This window comes from Zonotrichia albicollis, chromosome 5 (assembly GCF_047830755.1).
Source record: "Zonotrichia albicollis isolate bZonAlb1 chromosome 5, bZonAlb1.hap1, whole genome shotgun sequence".
Classification (NCBI taxonomy): domain Eukaryota; kingdom Metazoa; phylum Chordata; class Aves; order Passeriformes; family Passerellidae; genus Zonotrichia; species Zonotrichia albicollis.
Window position 1 is genome coordinate 29,307,622 of NC_133823.1, and position 17,927 is coordinate 29,325,548.

General features: G+C 37.2%; 1 protein-coding gene across 7 annotated transcripts in view; it reads left to right on the forward strand.

The window, feature by feature from the left end:
• Window positions 1–17,927, forward strand: part of RAPGEF2 (Rap guanine nucleotide exchange factor 2) — a 184,879-nt gene that overhangs the window by 71,849 nt on the left and 95,103 nt on the right. For all 7 annotated transcript variants that reach the window (XM_074541181.1, XM_005486312.4, XM_005486314.4 and 4 more), the window contains exon 4: window positions 3,178–3,261. In XM_074541181.1, coding sequence (XP_074397282.1) covers window positions 3,178–3,261 — 84 coding nt within the window. The remainder of the gene's footprint in view (window positions 1–3,177; window positions 3,262–17,927) is intronic.

Consider the following 17,927-nt stretch of genomic DNA (forward strand, 5'->3'; position numbering starts at 1 on the left):
TAATACCCTACCTATGTTCTTTGCTCTTGAAGACTTGGAAATATTTATGATGTTTTGGCTGACAGTAAAAATTTTAGAAGAATACAAAGTCTATTTCAGGGAAGATACCTTGAATGCAGACACATTCTCTAGTAATATTCCACTACTGTGACACAGCTATACTGAAGTTTTTTTTTATTTAGATAATTAAAGTGTTGAGTTCAGTAGATATGCATGATTCAAATAGCTTAGAGCTTAGAAATTCTCAAATGTAACTGTAAAAATAAAACCAGTTAAGTACACATAAAGCAAAGGGAAAACAAATTCTATTGCATGGTATTCCTCAAGTTTGATTTATTTTTTTAATCAGTTCATTTAGCTGTCAAATGAGCAGATGCTCAATTTGGTTATTTACAAAGTGGATAAAGTATGATGTTCATGACAGATAATGAGAAGTACCAACAACTTTTGAAGAGCCAACTTGCAGAGAAAGAGAATAAACCTGTGAATTGGCAAAAAGAGATGGATGATTAACTGAGTCAAGAGTCATGCTATGTGTGATTAAATAAGAAGAAATCAAACCATTGCAGTTGAATGCATAATCATTCTAGGTGTTTGTTAAATGGTTCCAAGTTAGAGTCAAAAGTAGTCTTAAGCATTTGCATATTGAATATACTGACTGTATATATTATATATACTGACTGGTGCTTGTGAAAGCCAATAGCTGCTTTTCTCTTTGAAGTTAAAAGATGTCCAATGAGAAAAGACAACTGGAGCTCCTTACAAATAGGTGGTTTGAGAGAGGATTTCAAAAAGTGAATCAGGTCTTCAAATGAAGAAAATAAGAGCTTGGATGTTAGTAGATTTGCAAAAGTTAAAATACTTTCTATTGGCTTAATTTTTTTCTGTTTCAATTATTTTATCATTTGAAATGCCTTTCTTGAAGCATGGGGAGATCTTCTAGATTACTTGTGCTTTAGAATGATAAAATCTGTGACCCCATGTTCTGTTCTATCAGACTACACTTTAATATTTGGTCAAACTGCCAGATTTTAGGAAAAGGAAAGGAATAAACCACCCCCAAGACCACAAAACTTATTATGTGATAATATAATGTGCTGTAATCCACATGGAAAAATTATTATTCACATTCTAGTAGAGTTACTTCCCAGGTATTTGGGAAATAACTTTGTCTGTATCCATTGCTGAAAATTTCTATTTCAAAAACTTTCAACTGTGATAATTAGTCCAGATTATTTGTATGTAGAATGACAGGTATTAAAGAACATAATAAAAACCCTAACAGACTTCCAGTTCAGCAGCAGTGCTGTTGTGTGCCTGTCAGCATAGGATTTGTGGGGAAAGAAGGAAAGTCAGAAGATGCTTAACTTTACTCAGGTGCATGTTAATGTTTTTAGGAATGATATTTTTTTGAAAGTGCTGTTTTTCTTGTGCTTAACCTGGTTCTCTGCACTTATGCACAGTGTTGATTTTTCTAGATGAAAAGGTTTGAGGGTCATACAGACCCATGTGAGAAGCAAGTGAGGCACATTTCAGAATAGGCAGCTTAGAACACTTCAGATATGTGAATCAAAACGCTGTTGTTTTAGCAGTGGGACTGTGTTATTGCTTTGTTCTCTATGGTCTATCAGTATAAAGAAGTATTCCTAAAATCTTGATTTTGAAGATGTTGTAACTTCTGGTGTGTGTGGCTGACCAGCATCACTTCGCTGGTCAGGACATTGGCTGCTAGGAAAGAAATGCAATCTCCATCTTCTTGTTCTGTTCCTCTGTTCTTGACCATAGATTGTGTTCCCTCAATTTTCTCTGCTAAATTTCTATATTCCTCTCCTTTCTATCTCATGCTTATATTATACAGTGGAAAATGAAAACAGAAAATGTTTTTAGATTGGATGGCTTGCTCTCAGCTCTTTTAGACTAGCACATTCGTTTTGAGGACCTCTGTATGTACTTCTTAAATTGCAGTTCTTCAAATGAAAAATACACTGCTAACATGTACATTGCCTACTAAGATTTAAGATTAGATTTTAATACTATGCTGTCATCATTGTTAAAAGATGTGGGCTGTTCTTACTTGAAGTAGACCTAGTTGTTGCTAAAGACTCGAGACATATAATTTAAAAAATGAAGGTGCTACAAATTCATTAAGTAATCTGCATCTCTTAGTGTCACTAGGGATGTGGTTTTCCATAAGAAAGCTCATGCAGTTCATAACAGTGAACTCCATTAGTCGTGAATTCAATTAGTCAGTTTCTCTGGAGGAAGCAGGCGTGGTAGAAACTGAAGTACAGCGGAGAGATTCTCGGCACTGACTGTCAACATGGAATGAGACTTCTACTGCACCTATTTCTGGTAGCCTTAATCTGTTTTATTTTCCTGTCCAAACATAATTTGAACTTGCTTATCCAAAAAGAGTCTAATATGAAAAGGATTTTGTATTACTCAAGGAGCAACATTTGAATCTACAGTAGAATGAATGGTGCCTGGATGACAAAGTCTTCCTCATCCAGCTCCTCTACAGGTTGAAGAGAGGGGAAGAGAAACTTTTTGCCCCTTCTGTTGGGAATTTATTCTGGTGCCAGGAGGAGATGTGAAAGGGGCAGTGCTCAGCAGCAGCAGATAATGGTGACTGGCAAATCTGATGTAGGTTTGCCATCTGCAAATGTCTCTTACCTTGTAGAAAGGCATCCTGATGCAGAGAGGAAAATTTCTGTCTTGAAGAAAGGCTTGAGAAGAAGATGGCTAGTATTGGGAAAAGATGCCTTCATTTGTAGAGGGAAAGATGCTACAGCTGTCTTCAGCAAGAACTGAAGACCTGTCATTTTTCTTCAATGTATTTGATAGAATACAGTACAGTATATTTACTGTAGCTTGGCTTCCTTTAATCACTTACAGTTATATTTAATTTGAATTGGGCTGTTACCAAATGAATAGATAGATGCTTTTAATAAAGTCAAGTAAATGAAATTGAGCATTCTAATAATGTATATGTTTGCAGGTGTAAATTAAATAGTTTCATGGAATTAGTTTTTAAATAATTGAATTGTGTCTTCCTTCCATAGTTTGGAGTGTTTTGCCTCCTTGATGTCCGTTGTAGTGCAAATTTGGTACTGCTGTGAGTAATTTAAATCAAGTGTTTTAAGCCATGTTATCTTTTTTTTTTTTATTTTATTCCAGCCCTGATGATATTGGTACCTGTTGGTATATCCTGCTGTCTGGTTCAGTCTTCATTAAAGAATCCATGTTTCTTCCAAGGAGCAGGTATGTCAGCTATGAATGTACTGCATTCTGTATTTTAAACATAAATCATAAGATGCAGAGAAATTTTAGGATTAAAGGCAGTGTTTTATATTTAATGAATCACAGAAGAACAAATCTAAACACACATCTTCTGCCTTTAGTAGCTGTGGTAACTGTTTCATGCCCATAGCTAGAATTGAAAGTCCGTCTTTGTGGACAGTGTAATAACTGTCCAAAGTGTCATGCAGATGTTTTTGATTTAGGAAAAAAAAAAAAAACACCTAAAAACCTGACAAATGGGGTAAAGTGCTGAGTAGTCTCTTCCTGTGGGTAATCATTCTTCAAATTATAGAATTTGGATGTAGATGTTTTCCTTTACTTACTGTGCACAAGTCTTTGGTGTATGTTTTAGTATATGGTTAGATCATGTTACTGCAGGTTTTGCTGTTTCTGTATAACACCATGCAAATAGATTTTAAATTAAGAGCAGTTTCTTAGATGGAAAAAAATTGCATGTGAGGTGCTCAACATTTATATTGCTCCAGTAAAAAAAAATTACTTATTTTGAGCTATGGTAAAAAATGCAAGTGATTGCAAGGATTTTAGACTGAAGTGACTAAGCTTGATCATTTTAATAGAAGCAGAGCAGAATTATTTTAAAATATGCTGGTTATATGCATATTCATTCAGACTACCATTAAAGGCTGCTTTGAATGGCATGTAATAAAATTTGTGAAAGGCAGAATGAAAGAATGACCCATCTCTGTATAGTATCATGATAGGGAAAGAACTGGAATTTTTAAAACAATTTTAAAAGGTGGGAAGCCACTTCATGGCTAGTGTTGGTTGGCATATTAGACATTAGATCTTGAAATCTGCCTTCCAGTGGGAAGTGCAGGTCTTGGGACTTCCATTTGATGATGGGGGCATGTTCTTGGTGAAACCAAGTGTCTTGTGTCTGTCAGGCACTGCTGATAAAAAGGTTTATTAGATGTGCCATCGAATAGTTAATGCTGAAGGTGCAAAACTGATTATTGGAAAAGGTAGCACAACAAGGGATTATAGGAGCCCTACTTCTGGCAGAGTGGAAGTTGTCCCATATGTCATCCATGAGCAGGCAGTGTCAGGACAAAAGCTGACAAAAAGTGCTACTTTAAGATACCAGGAGAAGAGATATTATATATCTGAATTAATGTAGGGTGGCTGTGTATAGTCCATGGCAATATCTTCTGTTCCTCTGAAATACAGCAATGCTTGTGCCTCACTCACTTGGGCATCTTGAAGAGAGGTCAGATTTAGTAAGATAACAATGAGCTTGAGACTCTTCCTGGTAGAATGAACAGAAAATTACAGATCCTGTGGCAGGAAGCAGAGCATTAAGTGCTGTTCATGTGGAGAAATATGTAAAATGACATCTGGGACAGTGTCTAATACCTTAGTGAAATACAGGCATGGAATTTGTGATACAAATAGGTTTTACAGTTGTAGGTGAAGTCAAGTAGATGCCAAAGCTAGTGTGTTAGGAAGCAAAGGCAACAGAGACAATTTGTTAATTGAAAAAGATAACTTAAGACCATGAAAGCAAAATTAAGAAACTTTGATTATATGAGATAGAAAGTATTTCAGGAGAGCAAAACCAGAGCCTTTCTAGTGAGGGGCTTTGTGCTTAGAAGCTGTAGTCATTGAATGGTAGGTGAGTGCCTTATTAAAATTTAGATAAGGTTAATCAGGGTTTTTTCTTTCTAAATGAGTAAGTTGCAATTGGGCTTTGGGCTCATCCATGAATAAAAAACTTGGCAAAGGTGAGAGGGCACCCAGGTGAAAATTCTGATCTGGAATATTGGCAGCTAATAAATGATTTATTGATTGATTGATTGATTTATTTAGTGAGAAAATTGCCTGAGAAGAAAATTAAATTTTCCAGTTTTACTTATGCTGCAGTAAACTGCTGGGAGAGAAATTGTAAACTGCTCAGTTATACAAGCCAGGCAGAAGAGAACGAGTGGCAAAAATACCAAAGTAAGATTTTAGGGTGCTCAGAAAAAAGGGAGTGAGACCTAATGAAAAGGCTGCTGTCCAGAAAGAGCTGATAAGGTGATATTCTGGAATCTAAGCAGTAGTGTCAAAAGTGGACAGAAGATGGTTACTGGATAAATGTTTGCTGAAACCATTTGCATATAGAGGGAGTAAAAACTTCAAGGGCCTTTTTCAGCATTGTATAATTTGTGCATCTTGATGTCCTATTACTGCTGAAATGAGCTGGCTATGGTTTAGCAAAAGGAGCACATCCTTGTGCATCACTGACATCAAGTGATAGGGAGAGACCTAAACATTGCAAAGTAATTGATTTTGTTTGTCATTTGAGTAAACTAAATTTGCAGTAGTAAATTAATATTTACACTATTTTAATGTGGGCTTTTTTCAGGTTAATCCATTTTATCTTTGCCCATCTAAAAAGCCACTAGGATATTATTTTGCAACACGTGTAGCTTGTGATTAAGAGAGCCAAGAAGTCTGTGTAGGAGCAATCAGATATGTGGAAAGCAAGAAGTATGCTCCTTTCTCCAAATACAGTTGACTTAGAAAATTCTCATTTCCCTAACTTTTTTTTTCCCAGAGCCAAATGTAATTCACCCCTAAGCATCTCACCATCCAAACCTCCTCATTTTTCTCCCCCACTTTAAAACTATTCTCTCTTTTTTTGTCAACCTGGCCCTTGCACCTGCAGTAAATCCCTTTGGATGGTTCTCTGGGCTGCTGGTCCTTGCTCAGGCTGAGGGCTTCCCCATGCCTGTCCTCCTGACCTCCTCAAGCTCACCTTCATTGAATAATGGCTGGACAGTAGCTGACCAAAGTTAGAATAAAACAAGTGTTGTCATCCCACTAATTCCACCCCAACCTCTGAATTTCAAGAGCATTTGCTATTTTTCTGGATTTCACTCCTTTAAAATGAATGTATTTACATGCCAGAGCAAAAGTCATATCTCAGAGTAACTTAGACCTAGTGGACAAATCTGCCTACAGCTTTGGAGGTTTGTTCTTCGTCCTGTGCAGAATTTGACCTTACTCTTAAAACTTCATGGCAGTTGCCATGTGAGTTAGCAAAGAACAGGATAGAGGGCTCTCACTAGATTTGAGCTGACACTTGCAAGTACCTTAGTGCATTTGACTGCCTATGCTGAGCATATTATTTGCTTTTGGGTCCTCTATTAGCTGATCTGCTTGCATTAGTTTTGTATACAGCATCCTCAGACTGGTTGATGAGTAACACCAGAAATGCTCTTTGGTTGTATATGTCATGTCAGGTAAACTTACTGTATTTCTTTCTTCCAAATCCTTGTGTCCCTGGCTTTCATTTCTAGTGTTAAGGTACCATTTAAAATTCTTTCATTAGAGACACTAGGTTTCGCAGATAGTTAATATATAGTTGGAGAATAAGAATGTTTTTAAAAATACCCTCTTCCCCCACCACAAAGATGTCTAAAAGCATAAGAAATGACCACCTCCCTGCTTTTACACTGCTGTGGCTTAGGAGCAGCACACCCTAATTTAGTGCCCCTCACCTAGTGAGAGTCTCCCAAACCAGACACCTCTCACTGCCCTCCCCTCTCTGGTGGGAGACACAAAGGCAGAGATCATGAGTTGGGATAAGAACCATTTACTGGGAGCAGCAATGAGATAAAATGGACAGGAACAGCAGCAATACTACTGAAACCCATGTAAATAAAAAATAGCACAGCAGTCCAAAATGAACCAGCTTTGTAGGATATCAGGTATGGAAAAATAGCTACCTGTTGAAGCAGTTCAAAATGAGTGTCAAAGTTGTGAATTTTTGCCTAAGTTTTATAATGCACTGGATGACTTGTAAAATTACTTATAACTAGCTACTAGGCAAGTCTTCAATTCCAAATTTTAAAGAAATAAGTTGTTCAAGATGGGATATTGGAATACATGGAGTCCTAAATTGAGTATTTAGCTTTAGAAACTTTGACATCTAAACCATGTCTAGTTTTTTTTGAAAATTGCATGGGTTTGATTTTATTTCCCTGTTGTAATACAGTTTAGCTTATATTTGTTCAAATTCCAGGCCATCAGCTAGCAAATAGTGTTCATAAGATAAGGCTGGATTTTATTGTCCTTAATTTATTATTTTGGGAAAATATACAGTCCATGATTTTAAAGAATTGTGCTCTGAACAATTAAAGCTGCCATTTATTTGGTGATATGAGGTTAAGCTTTATCTTGTTCTCCTGTTTAATTTCTGTGAATTACAACAGTGAAATTTGACAGTTTAATATGAGGGAGACCATCTCTTTTCCCTTCTACCCCTTTCCCCTCATTTTTCCTATTAATATCTACAAACTTCTTCATTTACTTTAACATATCAGGCATATATTGTGTTAAACTAAACATTCCTTAATTTTTCCCTCCCGCCATGACCATCAAACTAGCACAAATTAACACTCAGTGCCCTCATCATTTCCCCTGGGCATCTGTACCCCGAAGCAGTTCACATGGTAGAATGAGGTTTATGTATGAAGTCCAGAAAATAAATGAGCAGAAAATGCAGTTCCCTGAGGGCTGTCCTGCCTCTCCTGTGTTTTCACATGGCCACTGACAGCAGCTCTGTGACAGTCCCTCTGAATGTCTTTTGGAATGGCCTTCAGCTTGCCTTGGCCTGCTGCATGCTCTCACCACGTTTGGTCATTTGTTTGGAGTTCCTGTGTGGTTTTTGTACCAGAACTTTGCTTCTAGTGCAGACTGCACTGGGTTCTTTTGTGTTCCTTTAATGGGAGCTCCAGCACCAGAAGGTCTCCTGGATCTCCCACAGCTCTCCTTGTGCCTGCTCTTGGCCTCCAGAGGATGCAGCCATCTCTTAGCAGAATACAAAATACAGAATTGCTGGGCAGTTTTTCTCAGACTGTTGGCTCTGGTACTTGGGGATTTCTGCTTTTCTCCTGGATGCTTCCCAGCCTGTCTGGTAGTGCGTGCTGTGCACTACCTGCTGTGCTGATTGCACCCACAAACCAGCCTTTAGTTTGCACTGCTTGCTCATCTGCTGCTTCCATACTGCAGCCTCCTTTCCTTCCCTGCTGCTGCCTCCAACCAGTCCTTCCCTCACTGCCTCATATGGCAATGGAGAGCTGCTTTCCCTTTGGCAAGTTCACAGATTTTACATACAGGAGCAATTATTTAAGCTTTTTCCTCTAATTAAAAGATTTAAGTTTTGAAAGTGAAAGACCATCTATTTTTCATGATTTTCAAAATTAAAAGGGATGTATGTGTTTAAATATTGATGGTTTAGCCCTCTGGTCTTTCCCATAGTAAAACAACTTAAAAAATGGAATGGAATATGTAATCATAATAGAGAGTCATTGAACAAATTAAGGACTTCTTTTGAATGGGTGTAAAGCAATAGAAAAACTCAGTTTATGCAGAATGTTTTGTCCTCATCCAAGTGCATCCTCATTAACTTATGAAAGTAATCTTTCAGGATAAAATTTTGTTAGGGATTTTGGCAGACTTTTTTATTTTGACAGGTAATGAATGTGAGTGTAATGGTGCTGGAGCAGAGCCCTTGGCTATCTACGTGCATTTATAGAGCTTTATGTATCTGAAACATACTTCCTAATTTTTGTGATGTCTGAATCATGCTGTTTTGTGTAGTTTACATATATCTAACTGGTGATGTATTTATATTCTGAATACAGAATTGCCTTTGATTTTTTGAATCAGTAAAATTATGCTGATAGCTTTAATCACAATGATAAAATCCTTCTCTCACTATGACTCATATATTTGCAACTTCGAGTTTATTAATATTGGCTATTACTGGCTGACACCTATGAGATAACAGAATGAAACTGGGATTTTAACTAGGAGTGATCAGTATACACAAATATTTAAACCATGATAAAATCCCCTAAAAAGAGATTTATTTTTTTTCCCCTGAGCAGGAAACAGAATTTTAGAACAATGGACTTGTGGGAGGCTCAGTTGTACTTTTGAGAACTGCTGGTTTAGTTGTTTAAGCTGCAGAGGGAGTTGATCAAGAGCTGTGTGAAGCTTATTTAGCTTTCTCCTGGTTCTGAGTTGCTTATGGCTAAGGATTTGCAGCATTGTGATGGAAACATTGAGACCAAACACTGGACATTCCCAGAGATAAATAACTTCCCAGGTTATAGTTTCAGAGAACATCTGCAAAGTCTGTTTAAGAAGTTACTTGGAAGTGCATGCTTTGGGTTGAGTTTGCCCTTGAAACTCTGTCTTGAATAGAAAACTTTACTTTTTGCTGCTGCTGGATCTTCCTGTGACCTGTTTGTGGTGTTGGTGTCTGTATCAAGCTGGTGATGTTCTGGAGCCATGCTCATGATTGTCTCTCAGGGCTGGTGGGAAGGCAGAGAGTGTGGTATTGTTGTGGGCTGACCCCCCTGCTGCCTTGTCCTCTGGTTTGAATGCCTTGGTTCAGCATTTCAGTCCCATCAATTGAAACTGAGGCATGCAGGAGTGTGATGTTAGGGTTTAATCTAGGAAAGATTGAGCTCATGAGCTGAAGGAGGAAGCTGGAAGTAGTAGTGATGTCAGTCCATTTATGACTGTGGCTATCATGAATTGCTCGCAATGAATTTTAAATAGACATCGAGAAATAAACACTCATTGCTTTGTACTGTCTGCATTTACCCAAAAGACTGCATTTGTCCTTTTGGAGGGAGATGTTTACTGTTACCTGCAAGCAGAAAATTAGGTGTATCCCAGCACAGTGTGACTGATTACTTATTGAGACTCAAACTCCTAGAGAAAATAAAATGTTGCTTACAAGAGGTAGCATTTTACTGGGAGTGCCTGATCTGGCCATCTACCTTGAAGTTGCTCGTCTGTTGGTATGATGGTCAGTGCTGCCAGTGAAATCCAGCCCTTGCTCGTGTGGGTCACTGCAGGCTTCCCTATGAGGTTCTGGAGGAGCCGGAGCTGCCGTGGGGCTGTGGCTGAGCCCGAGCCCAGCCCCCTGAGGGCTGGCAGGGCAGGCAGGGCACTGGGGAGGGTTTCAAGTGAGTCTGACTTCATCACTTCAGACACAGTCAGCTCTGGCTGAGCTGAATTAGCTGAGCCGTAAATTGATGGGCCTTGTGATGTCGCCTGCTATTTCAGCAAAATTTGTGATTCAGAGCACAGGCTACATGTCACCCAAAAGTGTCCTTAGAGTTTGAAAAAAATGGTGTACAGGTTTCTTTGGATATGAATGAATGAAACTATTTTACAGCTAATTTATCCTTTATCCTATCCATCTTCTCTTCTGCTGAGTAATTGAAGAGTTTATTGAGGTCTGAAGCTGATCATGACAGTATCTGAGGTGTTGGGAAATAGAAGAGGAGACAGTTCCTAAATGATGATATTGGCTGGTGTCTGGTGTTGTTCCTGTCATATTTCAGTGCTACTGGAATTTTGTTTTTGTGGAGCTGATAAAATGTTAAGGGACTTAATCTATTACACTGGCATCTTTTGAAAACAAAAATAGAAATTCAGCGTTGTGTGTCTGGTGCTACCAGGCTTTCTGCCAAGTTTGTAATGACAAGATAACAATGAAGCCGAAAGTGTCAAATGACCTGGATATGTTTTCAGTGAGCCTGAGTTGTTTTGATTCCTCTTCAGGAGAGGGAGGCTTTCAGGGGTGGAAATGCCCATGGTAGGAGAAAAGCAAACTTCAGGAGCTCTCACAAATGCAAACCTTATACCAGTTTCTGGATGTATAAACTTACAGCTGCAGATTTCTGCCTCTTTCTATGTGAAAGACCTGACATTGGGTTTGAGAAGGTCTGGATCACCTCTGGTGCTCAGGGACATTTGTGGAATGTTCACAAGAATTTCTTATGCTTTCCATAGGGGAGACACCGTTAATTGGTGGTGCAGAGCTTGCAGATTTGAGATCCTTGGGTTTGGTGTTTCATAGTTTCATGCATGGTGATTGTAAGCTGGGTCAAGATGACAATTCCTGCCACTTTTAAATGCCACTGTCAGTGCATTTAAATAAGTAAAGTATTTAGGCTTTTCTTACATTCAGCTTTATTCACTTCAGTGCTGTTTATCTTCCCCATTGAAACTGCAGCTCTATGAAAATACTTAAAAATGAAGAGTATCTACTCTAAGGAAAAAATGGCACTTGTGATACAGAGCATAGAAACAAAGTACTCAGCACTATAAATCCAGACTACTGCTTTTTGGAGAGTTTTGCCTGTTAACCAATTTAGGTTATTTTTTGCATTTACTTTACAGATTAGGTATAATGAAAATTTTTCTGTGGGATATTGCCAATGAAAAACAAAATCTAAGATAACACAGGCAGTAGATTTTATCTTATAAGCATGAATGTATCTTAACAGCTCAAAGTAACTGAAAAGGACCATAAGGAAAAAATAAAAATAAGCAGAAGAGTTCAAGAACCTAGATTCATGGGGCATAATTTTGAGCAGAAAGGCAGGAGAGGAAAAGAGAATCCTTTAAGGTAGCTGATAGAGGCAATGTAATCTTTGATGACTCTGACTGATACCAAGTCTCAGATCCCATTTCTTGAAATCTTAGAAAATTTGAGTTAAAATTTTGACTAATTTTTGAAAAAAATATGCTAGAATAATGGTGGGGTTTTTTTGGACTTTTTTTTTTTATTATCTTCCCCCACCCATCCATGTGGGTGTAAAAAAGATTAATTCCACTGGAAACACTCCTTTCCTGATGACATTTTATTCTTGTTCAAAAGTTTTGGTGCTGTTTAGCTGATTGCCTGGTTTCTAAAATTTGCTGCTGTAAAAGCTGGCCTTGAAACAGTATGGTTTCATTGCTGACTCTTCTTTTTAGCTTATTTTGTGTCTCATTGGCTAGAAGCACCTTCCTAAACTCAGCATTAGGGTCTATAATGGAGCATTATAGCATAATGACTTCACAATTTGAAGTCATTAAGAGCAACATCTAAACAATCTTGGAAACATTGTTCATCTTTGTTTTTGCTTTTACTGCTCTTCTGTACATTATAATTATGTGATATATTTTATTTCAACTGTACTCTCACTTTGAAATTTTCTTTTTAAAATTTCAGTTTTGATTTTAATATTAAATAGCTGTTTTCTGAAATTGTAATAAATTGCTTGCATACAAATGGGGATGTGGAAAAAAATTGAGAGCTCTTTTTGAGAAATTACGTAGGAGAAAATTATCTGTATAATAAAGTAAATGGTTATTTAAAAGTTAAATGTGAGACCCATTACATCAGGGTATCTGCTACTGCTTGCATTGTTAATTATAGTATCTGTCTGAAGAAAATAGTTGCCTTTTCACAGTGGATATTATGTCCTATTATGTAATCTCTTCCTTCTGATTTAAGATTTGCTCTGATTCAATTTAATAGTACTTAAGGTTTTGAGTTGTAGTACAGACCTGCAAAACATCAAAGCCCCCCTCAGTTACTTGGGAAAACAGCATTATAGGATTCTTGCTGAGGTCAAAAGAATACCCTGTTTGTTTTATGTGCTCTCAGGATCTCTGGACAAGTTTTGGAAGTGTAATGAACTGAAGTAATCTGGTCATTGCTTACCTCGAAATTAAAACAAAAGGAACTGTGTGCAAAAATAGCACAAAGAATACCAAAATGAGAAGTTATATGCAGGCAGAGAGAGGGGACAGAGGACACTGCCTTTTCTGTGCCTCGTGTGAACCTTTCAGGATCTAAACTTTCTAAACTTAATTTTGTTGAACAACCATCTAGATAAGCTGAAGTAATGATGATGTTTACTTGTGTATTTGGAGGAATTAGAATTATTGTCTTGATTCTGAGCGTGATTCCGCTACTGTAATTCTTCCACAAATTGTCTTTTTAACAAAATGTTGCTCCATATTGTAGCAGATTTGAAAATGTCTGAGAGTTTTCTTTCGGTTGATACTAAAATTTCCAAATGTTTCTGAAAAACAAATCTAGGGGTACAAGACGTGGTATAACATTTCAAGTGAGGAATAATTTATTTTCAAATTATGATATAAATAACTAAAACAAAATTGTCACTCCTACTCCACTGGTTTACTTTGTTTATTCATTCACAAATATACATATGTATCTTGAATACATCAGTTCTGTACACTAATTTATGGAAACTTGTTGTTGAAGGAAAGTGTTTAGCTTTCCATGTGAATGAATTAGTTGTATTGAATGAGTTAAGTGTGTGTGTGGAAAGTGTCAATGTACATGGTCTTGTTTTACTTCTAAAAACCTAGAGGATGTGTCAAGTTATTTTAGTAATTCAAAAAAACATGAAAATTTATAATACCTTAACTAGGTATATAAAGTCTAGGGGGACGTAAAAAATGCTTATTATGTATTTTTCAATACAAAAAGTCTTCATTTAGAAACTAGCATCTAAAGTCTTTGTGTGACATTGGAAAAATACTCCTCTGTTTTAATGAATTTCATGAATGTTAATAAGCCAAGCTGTGTTTAGACAAGGTCTTGCCTCTTAAGTAATGTTTTCCAACAACTTCTCATTCTTTGAGACCATTATGTAGATCTTGTGATGTCACAGCAGTCTCCATGGCAACACAGACGTCATTGACATGAAGCATAAGCAAAGCTGTCTTTATTCAAACCATTTATTCATTTATTTATTTATTTGAAAGAATAAGATAAAAAGTAGGTTAGGAAAAAACCTTTCATCTTTGAATGTTTTCTGAGATAAAATAATATGAGAACTTCTAATTTAAAACTAAAATAAGGGTAATTTTTCCCAAAGAAGGATCTATCCCCAGGTGTGCTGATGAGGTATCTGTTTCCAAGCTTTCTGTTCTAGATAGGTTGCAAAGCTGAACTGCTGGAACAAGCTAAATTTGTTGTTGCCTCTACTAGTAGGTTCCAGTTTTGTTTGTTTATATAATTGTATGTTTAGTCTGTGAACATAGATCTTGAATTCAACAGAAGAATGCTGCCAAAATGTTTCTTTAGTGTGGTATATGTAAAAGGGCTGTAAAGGAACACTAAGTGGTATTCTCCTCTGAAAAGTATTCAGGATTACCTGCTGCTATGAAAACCCTGAGAGTCTACCCTTTCTACAGTAAATTTACAAAACAATTTGTTTTTCTTAAAAGCACTTTTTCATGTGGGATTTTAAACCATTTTCAGCTTATTATTTTAGTTTTGATGTCACATTATGAAAAATAACAAATGTGAAACTTTATACAATTACTTAATTTGTCTACCTAAACTAGTCAAACTTGCTACCATATTCACTCTTGTAACCAGGTGAAATTTTAAAATTAACCTCACTTTTCAAAACAGTAATCTGCTGTAAAAGAAAAACTGTGTGAAGATCATAAATCACATGCTTCAGGGTTGACTGAGAGGACTTTCTATGGAAACAAACCTCTAGAATCTAGCTAATTTCAAATTATTCACTGTGTGTTTTCAGGAACTTATTTTGAAGTGTTTTCAGTAGTCAGCTATAAATTAGCAGATTAATGCAACCTCTGATCTGGGTTGCATTTGCATAAGAATTAAATCCCTATGAGTATTACATAGATAAAGCACTATAGTCTGTCATCTGTAAGGATGCTAACTAAAAGTGTTCAAATCATTGAAGACGTTCACTAAAGTTTCCAGCTGGAGTTTAGCTTCTACACATTTTTAGCAGAAATTATTTAAAGCGTTAATTTCCTATAAATGTGCTTATTGTGTAGTTTTAATATGGCCTGGTTAGTCATGCAGCATTCTCTCTGTCTGTTTGCTGGGTTATTATCCTTGGCACCATGATTGCTCTTCCCCCACAGGCAGCAGGGGGTTTGGGTCCCTGGTGGAGCAGGGAGCTGCAGGGATGTCTCAGGCCCTTTTCTCTTGTGAAACACTCCTCCCAGGTATTATTAAGTGGCGTGTACTTAGCTGTGATATCGCAAGTGAGTCCCTTCCCTGACACATGAGCTGTTGTATCTGGGACTGTAAACACCTAAGCTATCCTGTGACATTGGATAAGCCTAATCATCCTTATCCATGGTATGCAGTGAGCTCATGTCTCCAGGATTTGCAAGTAGTGACAGTTCTGCAAATGCCTCTTCAACTTGCCAGCATCTCAATTTTCCTTTCAGCTGAAAAGCATTTCTGTAAAGCAGCAACTTGCTTTTGCTAAAAAGAGTGCTATAAATAGAATAACGTTGTAGGAATTAAATAAGTTGAAGGGAAAAAAAAACCCTGATCTACTTACTATTTTGATATGCAGATGACCACTACATTTTTATTAAAAAGAATAGTTATTACAAGTCAAAAACAGCTTGGGCTTCCCTTGCATGTTTACTGGCTTTTCCTAAAAGACAGGCACTAATTCAAACGAGAATCAAAGTCAGCCTGTATTATCAGATAATTTGATGTTCTGTATAAAGATGCCCTGTCTTTCAGCTGCCAAACTCTTTCTTTCGCGGTTTGCAGCCCTAAGTGTGGGGAAGCCCTGCTGCCTTCCTTCCCTTGCCTCATCCCAGTGGAGTGCTGTTCACGTTAGAGTGGCTCTGCATGCATGACGGGCTCTGCCTTTTTTCTGAGGGGTCAGAAAATGGCCACGCCAAATTTAGTTTTCATCAGAGCACTTATGCCTTCCCCTGGGAATGGCTTGTGCATGTACATGAGCTTCTTAATTGTAACTTTCTTTTTTTCCTTGGCAAGGATGAGTTGGACGGAGGTCTGGGTTTCAGAGCACACTGATGTGAAACCCGGCTAAACCTAGCTTAAATAAAGAAACCTAGCTAGAATAAACCACATAGAGGGACGGATGCTTTTCATTCTGATCTGCACACACCAAAATGAAATATGGTAGTTCTTAATGGAAAAGATTCAGTCAAGTTTCTCCTCCTGCATCCCTTCTTATCTCTCTAAATGAGAGCTAAAAAATAGTCCCCATTGTGTTTCCCTTCTAGATGTCTACTTACTACTGCTCTATATTTCATCAAGGAATTCAGTGTGACTGGTTGGCTTTACAACTAAATCTAACTAACATTTTGATGTTGTTGCTAGTTGAATGTTGATTATTAGGTCAAGATTTGATTTTAGGATTTTTTGGAGAGCAGACATTCTGCTCATGTTTGTTTCTGTGTCATCAGATAATAATTGATGCAGTGATTGAAAGCAGGTGCCTGCCATGACCTCGTCAGTGGTGGCACTGCTGTGAGTGTGCAGGTGGGACATGCAGCTCATGATCCATCCAGTGGGATGGGGACTCCTCTCTGCTCTGATACTGAGAACTAGATGATAGAAGGAAGATTGGAAATAAAGTGGATAGCACTTGAATGTAAATGGTGATGGCTACCTAAGAGCAAATGAAGACACTTTGGCTTACATAACTTCAAATTCTAAATATGCTTCATGCAATACCTCTGTATTTCATTTTGGTAGTTTTCTGTGCTTCTTCTAAATGTAGGTGTCAATTGAAGCAATGTAATTTTCACAAAAAGTGCTTTGAAGTATTGGGTTTATGTAACTTAAGATCCATTTTTATCATGAATATGTTAAAAGCTTGAGAAACTGAACTGAACTGTGCATAGCCTTGTGCTTATGGATTTATTCATATACAGTCTTGCACAGATAAAGAGATTGGTTGCAGTGAAGGTGGGGAAGGATAATGTTTACTTTAATCTCCGTGTTTATTCAGATGCTCTGCATTGGCAAATACTGCACATCAGTGATATTAAACCTATTGTACCTACCATTTGAAAACTTCAGAACAAAGAAAATTTTTTAATATCTTGATTTCTGGAGTTTTGGAATAAAATATTTCAATAGTCATCCATTACATTTCTACTTTATTTATATTGTAATTTTTTTATAAAAAAGCAGCAAAATCTGTATTGAACTAATTTCCTTGCTTACATATACCTTATATGATTCTAAGAAATTGAGAAACAAGAAAATTTGCTACTTGTATTTTTCCTTTCAGTACAGCTTGTTTAAATAGAAAATTCTTTTTGATTCAGAGCAAGTGTCAATTACATAGATTCTCAACCAGCAGCTTTGTTCAAAATATTCCAATTACATATACATAAAGCTATAACAGTATTATTATTATTTGCTGAAGAATGTGCACCACAGACATGACCATACTTTGTGGAGCTATCTTTGTGAGACTTAGAAATAGTTTTACTAAAACCTTAAGCTAATGTATATAGGGAATATAAAAATAAATAAAAGTTAAGATTACATTGTAGAGGAAACCCTAAATTTTTGTCTGTCCTTTTTGCAAAATTGTCATTAATGAAATTGAATTTTCTATGTGTGTGATCTCTGATTTTTAAGAGGGAAAAAGAACAGGGCTTAACACTGAAAACCCTTTTCTTGGTGCTGTGAGGTTTCCTTCACATTCTGCATCACTTTTGATGAATGCATTTACATTCCAGTGCTGAGAAATAACTTTCCATTTGGGAGCTGGGTTGACGTGAAAACAGGAATGTGGAGGCCCAGGGTGAGGGGACAGGGCTGAATGCTGATAGAGAAACATTCCCTCTTCAGTAGCTGCTGCCTCTCCTGCGAGCTTTGAGAGAGCATCTGTGTGAGCGTGTGTGAGGATGTCTGGGGACCTGGGGAAATGGATGGGTCTTGTCTGCAGAAAACTGCCTTGTCCTCCAATGTCATGATGATAAGAGAAAGAATAGAACAAGTCACCTCAATACCTGCAAGTTTT